Source organism: Marmota marmota, unplaced genomic scaffold, assembly GCF_001458135.2.
Source record: "Marmota marmota marmota unplaced genomic scaffold, marMar, whole genome shotgun sequence".
In the NCBI taxonomy this organism is placed as follows: domain Eukaryota; kingdom Metazoa; phylum Chordata; class Mammalia; order Rodentia; family Sciuridae; genus Marmota; species Marmota marmota.
The window spans coordinates 7,380,248-7,396,213 of record NW_026000142.1 but is presented as its reverse complement, the minus strand read 5'-3'; the positions used below and the strand labels follow the sequence as shown (position 1 = coordinate 7,396,213).

The 15,966-nt window shown below is 35.3% G+C and overlaps 1 protein-coding gene across 2 annotated transcripts in view; it reads left to right on the top strand.

Moving 5' to 3' along the window:
• The window catches only part of Thsd7a (thrombospondin type 1 domain containing 7A), a 389,770-nt gene that overhangs the window by 151,947 nt on the left and 221,857 nt on the right, over nt 1-15,966 (top strand). For both annotated transcript variants that reach the window (XR_007341524.1, XM_048785998.1), the window contains exon 2: nt 8,148-8,979. Coding sequence is in view for 1 of the 2 variants with exons in the window: in XM_048785998.1 (XP_048641955.1) it covers nt 8,148-8,979 (832 nt within the window). In the remaining variant the exon portion in view is untranslated. The remainder of the gene's footprint in view (nt 1-8,147; nt 8,980-15,966) is intronic.

The window sequence follows — 15,966 nt, the reverse complement described above, 5'->3', positions numbered from 1 at the left end:
TCAGGAGAACTTTCACCTTTACTGCCTTGAGCTTGAGATGGGTATGGTCTTGCCAGTTCCTGAGATGCCCTCAAGCCACCTTTCTTATTGTCTCTCAGTAAAGTCTTCAGCATTTCTTTAGTGGTAGTACTGTCTTTAACAAATGCAACTTCCTTAGTCCCAGTTTCACTCCTGCCTCTCAAATCCACTTTTTCTGAATCTTGCCACTCTGTTTTCTGCTCCTGTTTATCACAATAAATTTGGCTAAAAGCCACTAGCAATAGCCAAACCACCGCCTGAATGCTATGCTGTCTAGATATTTCTTCCACCAGATTAAGAAGTCTATCGCTTTAAAAATCAGCCTCACAGAAAGTTTCAGGACACAAGTGAATTGCAGGTAACTTCTCAGGCAGAACATAACATACTCCAAATTCCAATAGAATCCTCCTCTGGTCCTAAAGTCATTCTGGTCATCTGGGCTCCCACCTACTTTGGCCATTAATCTCCACTTACAACAATCTAAAATATTTCCAACTTGCTCTGCTACACATCTCAAAATTCCTCCCACCAATTCTAAAGAGCTCAAAAGTTTTCTGAGCCACATGGGCAGGTTCGTCACAGCAAGGACCCTACATCTCAGTACCAATTTCTATTTTAGTCAACTTTTTTTTTTTTTTTTTTTTTTTTTTTGCTGCTGTGACTAAAAGATCTGACCAGAACAATTTCAGGGAAGAAAAGTTTATTTAAGGGTTTAGAGTTTCAGAAGTCTTCGTCTAGAAAGGCTGGCTCCATTTCTAGGGGCTCAAGATGAGGCAGACTATCATGACATGACAGCAAGAGAAATGTCCCCACTTGCCAGATACAAATATATATATACCCCAAAGCCACACCACAATTCCCACCTCCTCCAGTCACACCCTCCTACTTCAATTACCACTCAATCTCAGGGGATTAATTCACTGATTGGGTTAAGACTCTGATAACCCAATCATTTCTCCTCTGAAATTCCTGCATTGTCTCCCATGTGAGCTTTGGGGGTACACTTCACATTCAAACCATATAAGTCCTAATGGTGTAAGGAGATGATGGGGGTTAATGACAGTTCATATTTTATCTTGCAAATGTAGAAACCAAGACCCACAGAGGTTAAGTAATTTTCTTAGGAAAGATCAAACACGATAGACCCTAAAAATAGATTATTGAACTTAGCAATTATGAAATCAGTTATCCTACTCACTGATTTCTCATTCATTTCTCATCAGATTTGAAAAGCCTGTTCTAATTTTGAACATTTAATTTGATACTGATATAATTTCTTATTAAAGTTTAATTACTTATAGAAGATGAAAGCTCAACTTGACTTCCACAGTGATCTCTACTTATGCACCAAACTGATTTGTCATTTGAGAGTTATATTTTAAATTAAAATTAAATTAAATTAAATTAAAACTCAAGTCAAAGAAACCATGAGCTCTTCTTTTGCTTTTCTTTAAAATGAAAGTTTAACCTATTTTAGGTCAGTAAGTATTCAAAATTTATTTTGTGTTTGTGTGTTCACAAATCTTTACAAAGTTGTCTACTAGGCAGAGCACACATTCATACTTAAATTAACTAATGTAATTTTAAGTGCCATAGTTTCTGGGTATTTAGATTACTAATTTATGGGACTATTTCAAAACAGATAATTAAAACCCACATGTTTGTTTTTGCCCACAGAAAAATTCTTTCAAAAGATCAAAAGAGTACATAACAGCAAAATTATGTTTCAGTGATGAAAAAAATAAAAAGGATATTGTCAATTCTACAGAAGTTTTGAGGTCTTTCTAGACCATAGTACACAAGAGAATTGAAATTAAAGGAATAAAGACTGTCTTTTGGATCAAAATAGTCAAAGGATTCACTGTCCAAGAAGATAAGCCCATAGGACCCCAGATAGGCTCCCAGATTTGGAGCAGTAATAGTTTGTAGATATCAAGAGGGGGTGGGAAAAAAGAGAATGTGCTCATAAATTCCTGGTAGAAGGGTATATTTCAGTGGATTTTTACATTATTTTTATAATACTATGTGTGTCAAAAGTTTGAAAATTTTGCAAAGCATTTGGCCAAGTTATTTTTCCAGTATCCATTGTAACTTTCTTCATAATATGGGAACCATTAAGAAAGTGCTAAATGTCAATGAGCAAATATCAATTAAATAAAGCATGGTAAATTGATAGAACAAACTCCTCTGTACCCCTAGTATAGATCTAAATATGAAAATATGAAGAGCAAAGGAAATTAACTGTCTTGTAGGTCAAATATTTATGTGTGTACCAAAATGAATTATTTGTATAAAATATTGTGAAGTCATATTCTTAATTTTTTTAGAATAATTGTAGCACAATCCCAATTTTATTTAGATGCACTTTTTAATTGACTAGTAGGATGAAAGCAAATTATGAAGACCAGTTACTTCTAGGTTATGGGATTTGTGAGATTTCTTCCTATTATCTAGCAATACTTTAATTTTTTACACTGATTCGCTTGGGTAAAAACAAGTTTTTCTTTTCTTTTTTTAGTTAAATATAAATTTTAAAACATGATCCTATGGCATGCAAGAAATAGTTTAGTATATTACTAAGCTGTTTGTGTTCTCCTTGATCCTGCTGGTAAAGTAGGACATGCTGTTCCACAATCAAATCCAGAAGGAGAAAACACATTATCTTATTTGAAGGATGCAAACATATTTAGTCAAACAAGAAACTGGCTCATTTGAGAGTTTTATAGCAAACAAGGACAGAAAGTAGTTTGCATAATTTTCTCGTACTTCTTTTATAGTGTTTATCTTTTATAAGGCTCTTTGGAACAGTTGCTGGCCACCTGTCAATAATGTGGCCTTTTATAGACTCAACCTTTTATTGTTCTCATGTCCTTGACATATAAAAAACAGTCTTAGAAGAAGTCAGTATTGAATATGGTGGGGGAAATACTAATTTTAAATTTAAAAGGCAGTCCTTTGTAGACTGAAATAAAGAGAGAGTTCTGAATCACATGAAGAGAATAGACATGTTATACAATCCTTTTTAGCAGGAATAACAATAATTTCATTATTTTATCGATGTTTGTGAGAAGTTAGCGAAGAATCACATTTAAAGTTGTAACCCATGGAAACTGAGCCAAGTAGCATTCATTTAACGTTTTGTCACAGCTTTGCATAATCTTACATTGATTGCAAGTGAAAATATTTGTGTTGTTAGTCTATCACTTACATAAATATTTGGGGTATATAAGCAGTTGTTTAGCTCCCTATTAGTTGAATAAGACATCCAATGTTTCTCTCTAGATTTACATAAAATCTGTCAAGCTAAGTGTTCCACACATATTTATTGACCCACATCCTAGAAACATTTTGCATGATACTGACTAAACACAATCTTAGAAATCTGTACACAGGAATACATTTCCATGCATAAGGGCCATTATCCAATCCCTTAAGGCGAAAGCTGCCTATCCTTTGTTTTTGTTCAATTAGATTCCAAGCTCTCTTTAAATAATCATGAACATGAACAATAAAGGAAGCAAGTTTTAAACCAGTAGAAATTCTTACTGTTCTTGTTTAAAAGCAATCTCCCTTACCATTTTTTCATTACCACTCCCTCTCATTCGTAATATTAGATTGTGGGGCTAAATTTCAATATTTATGCAGAAACACTTGATATTAAATATTACACTCTTGTACTTGGTAGGAGACATTGTGTTTTCCCTAGTAGTTTAAGTATTGTGTTTTCAAATTTGTTTTAAAGCATTTGTGCACCTTGAAACATTTTAGCTAATTGGGTTAACAATTCTTAGTTGTCAAGAACAATTTTTGATGTGGCCCTCTTCCTATTCAATGTGTGATTATTTCAAGACTGCTTAGAGAGCAGAAGTAGACAGTCCTCCATCAGGAGCACTATGAGAGAGATCTGATCTTTTAAGAGATAGTTAATTGCACACACATGCAATACCCAAAGTGCAATGAAAAGATAAGACAGCCATTAAAGGCTGCAAGGTGCATGAGTTCTTTTTAGGTTCTGTCATGATTATATTGGCACTTCTGCTTTCACTGGTGCCTTCATGCATTTTATTCTTTTGTTTCTGCATCAGTAGGTGTTTTTATAGATCTCTGTGGAGTTTCCTTGGGATACACTATCTTCTGGTTCTCAATGTAAATAGACTTCGAATAAAATAAACCCAACAGTGTTATCTGTGAGCAGCTGCTTAATAAGAATCTGTGATAATCTTATTGCAATGGGAATTGAAATGTATTTATATTTATAATGTAAGCTCTTCCTTGTTACCTAAGTAAACTTCATAAATTCTTACTTATTATCAGTGTAAGATAGTCTAAAAGTTTTCTTGAACTCAATCTCTTTCTTCCTGCTGATTTTTGACATAAACCATGTAATGACTATAATATTAAAATCTGCAAACTCAATTCTCTTTTTTTTGAACAAAGTGATAGACAAAATTCATCCAAATGTAAGCCAGGAAATTAAAAAGATGCAATGATACAATGGAATGTAACTAATTGTTCCATTTTATTAGTAAAAGTGTGAAGTTTGTATAAATATAACATGTAAAAGGATGTATATACACATGTGATATTCCTTGTATCTAGTGAGCAACATCAAAGTAAGAATTGTCTTACTTTTTTTTGTACCAGGGATTGAACTTAGGGGTACTAGACCACTGAGCCACATCCCCAGCCCTATTTTGTATTTTATTTAGAGACAGTGCCTCACTGAGTGGTTCAACGCTTGTCCATTGCTAAGGCTGGCTTCAAACTTGCCATCCTCCTGTCTCAGCCTCCTGAGCCACTGGGATTATAGGCATGTGCCACTAGCCTAGAATTATCTTACTTTTCTAATGAATAAATTATACATTTGAGAAAACTCCCATCCATATTTCTATATGTCAACTAGTAATTTTAAGATTAACTTTTCAGAAAACTATTGTCATAGATGAACAATTTCTGTAGTAGTGTCAACACTATTAAAAAAATGTATACAAAAGTTGATATTCAAAGAGATGACCATAGTAGAAAAATTTTACTTTTCCTAAAGAATAAAAACACATTCCTGCACCCTTTGGAAGTACATTTTTGTTCTTTACAAAGTAGAAAAAGAACATTTGATTTATGGCTTCATAAATAAGATACCATTATTCTTATTTTTAAAGGCATTTACACATTTTGAGTAGAAATAAAATACTTTATTTTCATATTGAAGTCGAACATTATTTCTGAAAAGGTGCTTTATACATATCTCAAAAGGCAAAGAATATTTAGTAAGAAGAAATACAATTTATACCTATGATATTCTAAAATTATCCCTCAAAGCAATGTCAAAATCTTGTGTGTATTTACATTTAGTTACAGTCCCAAATTATATGTATTATTTATATATAATCATAAATATATATATATATATAACATGTTAGAGATATAAATATTTGCATTATGTAATAGTTTACAATGTTAACATTATACTGTGAGTTCTTATTGTAATTTAATAGATATCTGTTATTTAAATTAATAAAATATGTTACTGGCACCTTCTTATGTATTCAGTAAGTGCATAAAAACCAAGTCTTAGATAATCAGAAGTAATTTCAACTGGCTTAAGAGAAAAGCATGTTTTGTCTTTATCTTCAAGTACCTGTGAAACAAACATCTGTCTGTTGTACCATAAATTAACTGGAATTATTTTCTTGATTTTGTTTCTGATTTTATTCATTTATTCAGTACATATTATTGAACCTGTTCTATGTATTTGGTATGTACAAGTATTTTTGAGTGCCAGTTTTACAAGTTTGATATAAAATATTTTGATTTTATTTCAAGTATAAAAGAGTAACTTCTAGTAGCTCCAATCTGATTAATCAGTATAATTTCATAATTAATGTTAAGGATAGAAAACATTAAGGTTCCAAGAAATTTTCCTGAATTCTGTTGGTGAATTCTGAATATATACAAGACACTTATCTTTTGAATCTCAAACTTAATGGCATGTAATTTGTTCTTGAGAGTCTAATATACAGATAGATTTATTTGCTGTCTTCAAGGTGAAAATATGGATTACTATTTTATTTCGGTACAATGGGAAAAGAAAATAAATGCCAAGATGTGTAAAATAATTCTAAAGTTTTATACATACTCCTATGTTTTTTTATTGAAAAGTGTCTTAGGTTTTGTGATTCCCAAATTGAATACTTGGTCAGTCTCTAAGAAAACATCACTAGATTTGTGAATATATATTTTTTCTTTAGGAAATTAAAAGTAGGATTAAAACATCATTTAGTATTGTATATTGACAAATGTAAAACATCCATTGGTTGTACATTCTGTGTTGAAGGAACCGCTGAGCTACAGCCAGTCTATCCATTAGGTTAAGTCTTGAAATACTCCAGGAAGACTGTTTCCTTATATATTATAAGTCCTTGATAGAATTTTATAAAGAAACAATGAGGGTAAGAGTATTACAAATAAAGTATAACATATTTATTTTCAATGTAGAAATGATCAGTTACAATGTTAGTTATAGTATTTATAGTAAGCCTGTTTTCCACTTACAATTTGATTATGCTGTTTGTAAGGGAGAAAAAATCAAATTTTAAACCTCTTTCATGGTAAACAAAATTATCTGTTTTAATTAAAAATTTTAAGCATATTTTTCATATTTCATTCTGTGTAGGCTAATAATTGTTTTGCATAGGAGAAGCTGTCTGAACCTTAATCTCTAAATCCAGGTTATATCTTGTGACTAAAAGTCAGAAGAACTGGATCGAAAAATCTAGAATGGTTGTGTTATTCATTCAAGATGTAAACTTGGCAAATCACTTGCCCCTCCTGTCTCTTGTTATTCCCATCAGTAGAATGTATCCATTGACCTACTTTAAAGGTTTTCACTCTTTAGCTGCAGAAGCCTCTTGCAGACATAGCCTAATATATAATCACCACATGAATAAAAATAATAGTAAAATAGAGCTTTTTTTATAGAAGCAATAATGAGGAAGGAGGAAGCAGTGTGCATGTGTTGACGGAGGACCCTAGAGCCCTCACCTGGTCCTTACCTTCCCTCACAACCTGTTGAAGACAGTTGAGGGTCATCGAAGAATTTCTCAAGTTCATGGAACGAATATGATCTCTACATTTTTCAAATGTAGTTCTAATTTCATAAATTGGAATTTGTCTGTTAAAGCTTTGAAAATCTCATTATTTACCTTAGAAAAAGAAATAGTATTAAAAATACAAGCTTTCTCTCTCTCTTTTCTAAGAAGGATTCCCAGGTACAAATCTAATATGTCATATTAAAGGCATGGACTTAAGTATTCCCTAAAAATAACTCTATAATACCAAATAGTTCATATTTAGAAAATGAATATATAAAACCCCTAATTACCCCTTAACAAAACATCAGAAAATTGAAAAAGGTCTTTCAGTTGAATTTAAATTTCCTTATTCATGTCTATACTTGACTAGAGAAGTAAGAAAATTTGATTTTTCTTCTTCTTTTTTTTTTTTTTTTTGGTAAATTTAAACCCTGAATGTGATTAAATGAGGATTTTTTTTCAATTCTCAGCTTTGGTGACCAGAAAGGCAACACTTTAAATTTTGTCAGCAGGTACAGTACACAACTATTAGACCCTTGCAGTCACAACCATAACAATAAAAAATTAGGCGAAAGAGAGTATGTTCTACAAAGTAGTTAATTGCCCAAGAAAAGTAAAGTCTGCTGGAGAAGCAGGTTTTTACCAGGGGCCATTTTCTTTGCCAGTTACTAGAATGGATTTGATGGTTGTGAAGCAGGAGTAATAGGTTTTCGCTGTGACTAATTTCTGATGTCCTTTATGAGCCAGGATTTCTAACTACCTAAAGTGAAGGAAATGAATAAAAGCAAACTTTCAGTAATCCCAAAAGGACCCAAAGTAAAATTGCCCCAGCAGTTACCTTATATAGGCACCGTGACACAGTTCCCTTTTGTAAAAATACTTGGTAAAGATTATTCCTTTCTGACAGGCTCCTATAGAGACCTACTTTATTACACTTCAGGGAAGTTAATGTACTAGGTCTTGAGGAATCTGTCTGGAACGTGAAGTGACTTGTCGTTTTCTTTTAGTGGCACTGTTAACTCTTGGGTTGTTTTTTAGGTCCATGGGGCCGATGCATGGGAGACGAATGTGGTCCAGGAGGCATCCAAACCAGGGCTGTGTGGTGTGCTCATGTGGAGGGCTGGACGACGTTGCATAGCAACTGTAAGCAGGCTGGAAGACCCAGTAACCAGCAAAATTGTTTCAAAGTGTGTGACTGGCACAAAGAGTTGTACGACTGGAGGCTGGGACCCTGGAATCAGTGTCAGCCAGTGATTTCAAAAAGCCTAGAGAAACCCCTGGAGTGTATCAAGGGAGAAGAAGGCATTCAGGTGAGAGAGATAACGTGCATCCAGAAAGACAAAGACATGCCTGCCGAGGACATCATCTGTGAGTACTTTGAGCCCAAGCCTCTCCTGGAACAGGCTTGCCTCATTCCTTGCCAGCAAGATTGCATCGTGTCTGAGTTCTCCCCGTGGTCCGAGTGCTCCAAAACCTGTGGAAGCGGACTCCAGCATCGGACACGGCATGTTGTGGCGCCCCCGCAGTTTGGAGGCTCTGGCTGTCCAAACCTGACCGAATTCCAGGTGTGCCAGTCCAGCCCCTGCGAGGCGGAGGAGAGCATGTACAGCTTGCAGGTGGGGCCCTGGAGTTCGTGCTCCATGCCACACTCCAGGCAAGTGAGGCAGGCAAGGAGGCGCGGAAAGAATAAAGATCGGGAAAAGGACCGAGGCAAAGGAGTCAAGGATCCAGAGGCCCGGGAACTTATCAAGAAAAAGAGAAATAGGAACAGACAGAACCGACAAGAGAACAAGTACTGGGACATCCAGATTGGATATCAGACCAGGGAGGTCATGTGCACCAACAAGACCGGGAAAACTGCTGATTTGAGGTAACATTTTGTTATTGTTAACCACACGTGTCTATCTGTCAAGACCACTGTTTAAAACTAACTTCTGGAATACACACCTATACACACCTGCACAACCAAGTGTGAGCGACCCCTCAGCTTAAGGCTTTTGATCTGTTTCTGTGGGATTCTCCACGTTTCTATTTTGCTCATGTTAAAGGTCCTAAACTGCTTGAGTGCATTCAAACTTTCCTTTCAAAAGTCTAGCACATGAGCAACTCCCCACGAGAAGACACTGCTTAGTTAGGTCAATAGTGCTGTTTCTCTCTATGATCAAAGAAAACAAATTTACATAAAGACTGGAGTATAGGGATTTTAAATTTAGATACTTATGTTTGTGTGTTATTAGAACAAGGCACACTTATAATCTCTTCAAGTTTATAGCATTTTCAAAATTACCCTATAAACAAAATCTGCTCTTAACAATGACCTAGGGAGCTATACCTAAGTATAATTTTCTTGCACATTCTATAAAATGGGGTAACCCTCTCCAGAGAAGAAAACAGGAATCAGCAGGAAATAAGGTAAGTAAAAGGTGTTTAATCATGAGTGGCCTAGCTTAGAAAACATAATTAATTGGCTGTGTTTCTTAGGTGGAAATTATTTGGCAAATTATCTTTGGGTACATAATGAGTAGATTATGAAAGACTACCTCATTTATGATTTATTTGCTGTGAAAATAAGATTCATTGAGGATTATCTAAAGGATATGATGTTCTCTGGACATTCTCAGTTTTGCTCTTGGATAAACCAGACCATCTGGGAGTGGCATATCTGGATCATTTGCATAATTGCTTTTACTGAAATATTTATGAAGTTATGATTTGGACTGAACTGAAGAAATTATAGTATCATTACTCAGAATTTTATATCATATTTATTGTAAAAATGACATTGAGAGTGTCATCCACTTTATCACACAGTCTCTTCTCTTGATTAAAAGCATAAGATAAATTTCACTGAAGTCTCAACCCATATGCTTCTGGTGAGCAGCTGGATTGTTTCTCTCATGTCCCCTGGAAACAGATCACATTTTCCTGTTTACTCTGGCTGTTGGGAAGCTAAAGAGGATTGTGTGGCATGTTATGTTGTTTACCAGCCTTTCCCACTAGCTTTATCATTTCTCTCACCCTCAGTTTTTTTTCCTTTACCCATTCTTGCCTTAGTGATTTTGCTATGTATGGATTTTGAAATATGGAGGAAATCCTTTTGGGAAGAGGATTTAGTTTAAATAAACAAGTAAATAAAACAAGTGGATTAATCTAAGATCAAACTCTTTCTCATAATAGCCTGGTTCTAGCTGCTCCTTTTAGGATATTTGCCTTTTTTGTATTCATACAGTTGTGCTTCTTTTCCAGCAGTAGAGTACTTTGCTCTTTCTCCATTTTGATTTCCTCATTCCACTGCCCTGGCCTTGCTAGTGGCTGTTTTTCCTGCCTTCATTCTCCAGGTTCTCACAAACTCTTGAAGGGGTGTGTGTGTGTGTGAGTGTGTGTGTGTGTGTGTGTGTGATGGGCATTTTCCATGCAAGCCTTGTTTTGCTCTTTTCTATTTTTATTCCAGAGATTTTTCTGATTTTTTTTTCCTGGGGTTATTACAGTTATATTAGTTACTTGGCTCCTGTCAAGTAATGGAATGAGCCTCCAAGGCAACTTGAGTTGTCTCCTGCTGCCACTGAGTTAGCATGCTGTAGACATGTAATTTAATGTTGACTACTCAATTAAAAGTGTAATTAGGACAGTTAGCTACCATTGCATAGAGCCTAATATTCCCACCCAGTTGTTTGAATTAAGCAAATAAACTTAAAAATGTGCAAATTATTTGTCAGGAGCTTACATCTTATTAGAAATATTGTATGAAACTATAACTCTAAAATGATAGTTACATATGTTCTTGACATAATAGGGTATCAATTAAACTTTATGTTAAACAATTAAATTGATTATTACAATTTTTCTTTACTATGAATTATTATGTATGATCAAGAAAGTTAAAGCCCTAGTAAAAAAGTGACAAAAACCAGGCATTTGGGCCTATATTTTACTCAAAATTGCAGTATAATATCATGAAGCCAATAAAGTGAAGAGTAAAACAGTAACGTCACCAAAGCACAGGACCACAAGTCAAGGATTTAATAATTAAAGCATTTGACATTCCATCACATTCAGAAACACTTTTATCAAGTAAGAGGATAAAAAAAAAAGTCATTCAACAAGGTTTAAAATGTCCTCTTATAATAACTAAATGAATTTAGCCAGATAAACCTAAGGATCTTGGGGAAGCTGTCATAAGTAAATAAAGAATTGCTGCTAAAATGCCCAAACTGAAGAAGATAAATCTGCCCTATTTCCTGCTTTCGAACAGACTGAAATCTGTAAGAATAAAAAGCGCAAATGAAAGCCCATTCTTTTATGACAATAGGAAACAGTCACAGAAACAAACCACCATTGATACAGAAGATTTGGCAGCATGGTAAAATGAGATCTAACTGAGGGAAGAAACTTAGCGGGGTATTATGTCTTGCCAGCTTTTGTGAACATTCAAAATCAAGTCAGTGCCACCTCCTTAATGGGACAGCGAAAGGGGCTGCTGAAACACCCTTAAGTCTGATTATGAGCAGAATGGTGAGTAGGCAGGACTGAACTAGAAAGCCCACCATGAATCATTACCAACTGAAGACAAGCAGCTTGCAGACTGAGAGTTTAACGTTTCCACGAGGAATGGAAGAGAATTCTGAATCACTAAACACATATCTGGACACTAGCAGCTTCCTGAGAACCAATGACTTCTAGCTAGGCTTGACTGGATCCTTACCCAGGCCAAGAGTTGATACGAAAGTGTTTCTCTGGGAAACCAAAGACATTAGGTGAAATGTGGTTTTCTGAACCCAAAGCAGAAAGATTTGAGACTGAGCTAGAAAGCCCACACTGAATCACTGCACTTTATTCAAACAGAGATAAAGGGCTGGGGAAGTAACTCAGTGGCACAGCACTTGACTAGTACGAGTGAGGTCCTGGGTTCACTCCCCAGCACCACACACACACACACACACACACACACACACACACACACACAGAAGATAAGAAAATAGAAAGAACTTAAAATAATTTTGTAGAACCGAGAAAAGAAATAGAGAAGAATTATAAAATAAGAACAGAAATGAAATTCACACAAGAAACAAACAAACAAACAGAAAACTAGTGGTAAAAAGAACCAGTGGTATGAAGAACACTTTGAGAACACAAAGTAAACTATCGTAAAGAATAACTGCATGTTGAAGATTATCGTAAAAATACCTTGAAGATTATTGTAAAAAAATATCTGGTGTGCCTGGAAATAGAAAGAAAAATTAGGACAGGACAAAACTTATTAATAAAAGACTTTCCAGAAATTAAGGAAGACTTTCATTCATGCATTAAACTTGCACAGGCCCCAAATTCCACTTAGAAGAAGTTAAAATAATGGCCTGATGTATAATCTGATGTAAATCAATTTTGTGCATTCCCTTTGGCAGTGATTCCTCCTAGGAATTTCCTCTAAAATATATATGTAAATATACAAATATATGTACAACTCTCATTGTAACATGTTATAGAAAGACAGCCTGAATTTTATCAATAAAGGACTAGTTAAATCATGGAGCTTCCATATGTGGAGTATCATATAGGTATTACCAAATGAAGTTTGTGATTAAACATGAGGGAATAAATGAAGTTTTATGCCCCTCTTCTACGTTGAAATCAGCCAGAAACATCAATAAGGAGATAAACATCTACTGCTCAAAAAAAGAAAAAAAAAAGGAGGAGGAGGAGAAAAATGGAGAAATGAGTGGAGAAAAAAGGAAATGGAGTGTCTTTATGATAAATCAGGATCCTCCTTCAGGATAAACCCTGAAATCTACAGGATGGACAAGCAGGACCTAGAATATGAAAGCATGAAATGGACTCCCCTGAAGTAAACAGTACTCAGTCCTGTGAGCCCTATCCAAGGTCTTTCTTGTGGGTGATCTCAATAGGGAGAGGGCATGGATGAGCCAGAGAGGATGTGAGGAGGGTCCTTAGGAACCAGCTCCCATCACTGACTCACAGGGGAAGTGTAGCTATTGGAGAATTAAGGGAAATGTTGTTCCCTAGTCTCCTGACTGAGAGAAGCTGTTGGAAGTGAAGTGGAGGATGGGCAAAAGGAGGCAGCTATCTCCAGATCATAGCCAGCATAATCCTTGATTTAAAGCATTGCTGTGAGCCATCTCCACCTCTACAATGCTTTAGCTGTCCCATTTCACCTCTAGAATATGCACATAGAAGGCACAATGTGTTTTAGGAAAGAGTCTGAAATCTGCTCAAACACAAAGGCATTTAGTGGAGAGTAGTGCCTACTCTTGAAAATGTATTCCATTTGATTGCACTTTATTTTGTCACATTGTCTGACAAAGACAATTAATTGTAATTACAAGTCCAATGGAAACACTGCCCAGAAGTGTGGGAAATTCAGTAAATTCCTGAGGGAATAAAACAGAATTAGAATCTTAAAAAGATTTTTGTGGGCTAATCCAAAAGCAGGAGGTCTATGCAGATTCTAAATAAATGCATACAGCAAACACTCAGGCACAAATAAAGAGGGGTGAAAAATGAAGAACAAAATAATCTAATCACCCCTAGAAATACTGATACAACTCCTCGTTATTTTTCATTTGCCTTATCAATTTCATTTTTTTTTCTTTTAAGTACCTATATAATTCCAGCCAGAGCATTTCAGATAGTTATGAATGATGCTTCTTAGGTGGCTTTCTGATTATTCTTTCTAGCTCCGATATTCTTGACACACCTTTTCTCATCTTCAAAATTAAAAATTGTTGACCAGAAAATTACATTTCTTCTCAAGACAGTCAACCTCTTTCTGTTTGATTTCTATTTCACCTTAGAACACCAGTTGTTAACTGATCCAAGTTTCTGTTTTAGCATTGCTTTCTAGAATTGTGGTATAAAACTATTGGCACTGCAATAGTCTGAAATTGGCTGAATTAATGGGAGGGATTTAACTAATGGATGATTAGGAAACATAAGTACTACATAAGAAACCTAAGCATTCATGATACACAGAGTTGAAAAAGTCATTTACACTTTCTGAGACTCAGTATCCTCATCTGTAAAACTACGTGTAGTGGTGGTGTGGTCAGTGATAGAAGAGAGAACTAAAAAAAAAAATCTCTAAATGCCTTCCATATTCTGTGATTCTTATGAACCCAAACAAAAACCATACCTGAAATTGTGATCATAAAACCCTATGTATCTTTCTTGTCAGAGAGTTAATTAATTTTTAGCATGTTCCATGAATCAATTTATAGTGAAATATCACTGCAAATTTACATACAGTGCATATAGAATACTATAGCTCTCCATGGTCTTGAGAGCACCTGCAAGGTTTTGTACTTGGCGGATATATGGTTCCTGAGGACCCATTTCCACACTACGACTTTTGGATCGGTGAAATTGCAAATTTAATTCTACTCTTACTGAAAAAAAAGGAAGAAAATTGCCCGTTATTTAAAGTAACACTGACTCCTCTTAGGTTATTCAGAATCCATTTATAAAATTACTACTTCCCATTCATGAATAGCAGGCATTTAGATTTTAAAACTTTCTTTAATATCCAAAGTATTGATATGCCTGCCAGATATTTATTCTGATTTCTTAGGAGCTTATCTCTGCTGCCCCTTGACCACACCTGACTAAAGAATTATTAAAAAAAAAAAAGTCATTCAATATGTCCATGCTCTTATGTAGACTGTAGATGGTTAAAAAAGAAAACCTGTATCTGTCTCAAAATATGGAACCAACCAGGCAGTGTATTACAACAGATTAGAGGTCCACTCTCAAGCCTCATTCTTCCCGCCACTGTGCCTGAGGATGACCTCGGAGGAGAACATTCATGAGGCCCTTAGTTTTCTGATTTCTGGTGGGATTCTACCAGTAGGAGATGGCCGCAGTATAGGTATAGCAGAAGGTGGGAAGACAGAGAAGTTGGGGAATTTATTCCTGTCTGTTCATGGTTCAGCAGTGACTGAGTTCCTCTAACAAAGACCATGACCCCTGTCCAGCAGCTTTCTCCTTAGCTCTAGGTGTTCCTGGGTGCTGACAAAATCTTTTCCTTTCTTTTCTTCATTACCTTAGAGTGGGAATGTGCCTGTGGTTGCTAACCCCAAGGTGCTACCTCATTCCTTGGTGATTTCTGTTAACATTGCCACTCTCTTGTTTAAAAAAAAAAAAAAAAAAAAAAAACCTTCTATTAAACTCTTCTGAATTAACCCAAATGAGTTTGCAGTTCATTTTCTGCTGCCCAGGACTGACATATAATAGCTCTTCTGGGGTATCATGTCAGAAACACAGGATTACTTTGGTGTTATTGTTACATTGCTTATTAGTTCATTTACTATACATTTATTGAACTACTTTTTTATTCAACAAAATTAAAGACATTGAGGCATTCTAGGTGCTGGAATGTATTGACAAAACCAAACAAAACAAAACATAGTCCCAATTTTCAGGGACCTATTTTTTTATTGTAGGAAGAATCGCACAAAAGAACCAGTAAAATACTAGAGACATTCTCTCATGTCAATAGAAGAAAGACAGCACATGCGAATCACAACTGAGGTAGTGAGCTCTTCCTTGAAGGAAGTTGATAGGATCAGGAATGGCCTCTTGGAGATAATGATGCTGATGTTAAGACAAGTAGGTGTACATAAAGTTGAAGAGGCTGATTTGCATTACTAATGGTTCCATTCACAAGCATATCATGCCTCCATGTTGTTCACACCTCAGGTTCTAAAGAGAGTAAAAATTACCATCAAAGAGAAACTAGGAAACCTAAGTTGTCTTAGATGTCAAGTTTAAATGTTTGGACTTCATATCCTCCGGGTCTAGAATCTCTACAATTATTATAGAGCATAACTATATATATATATATATA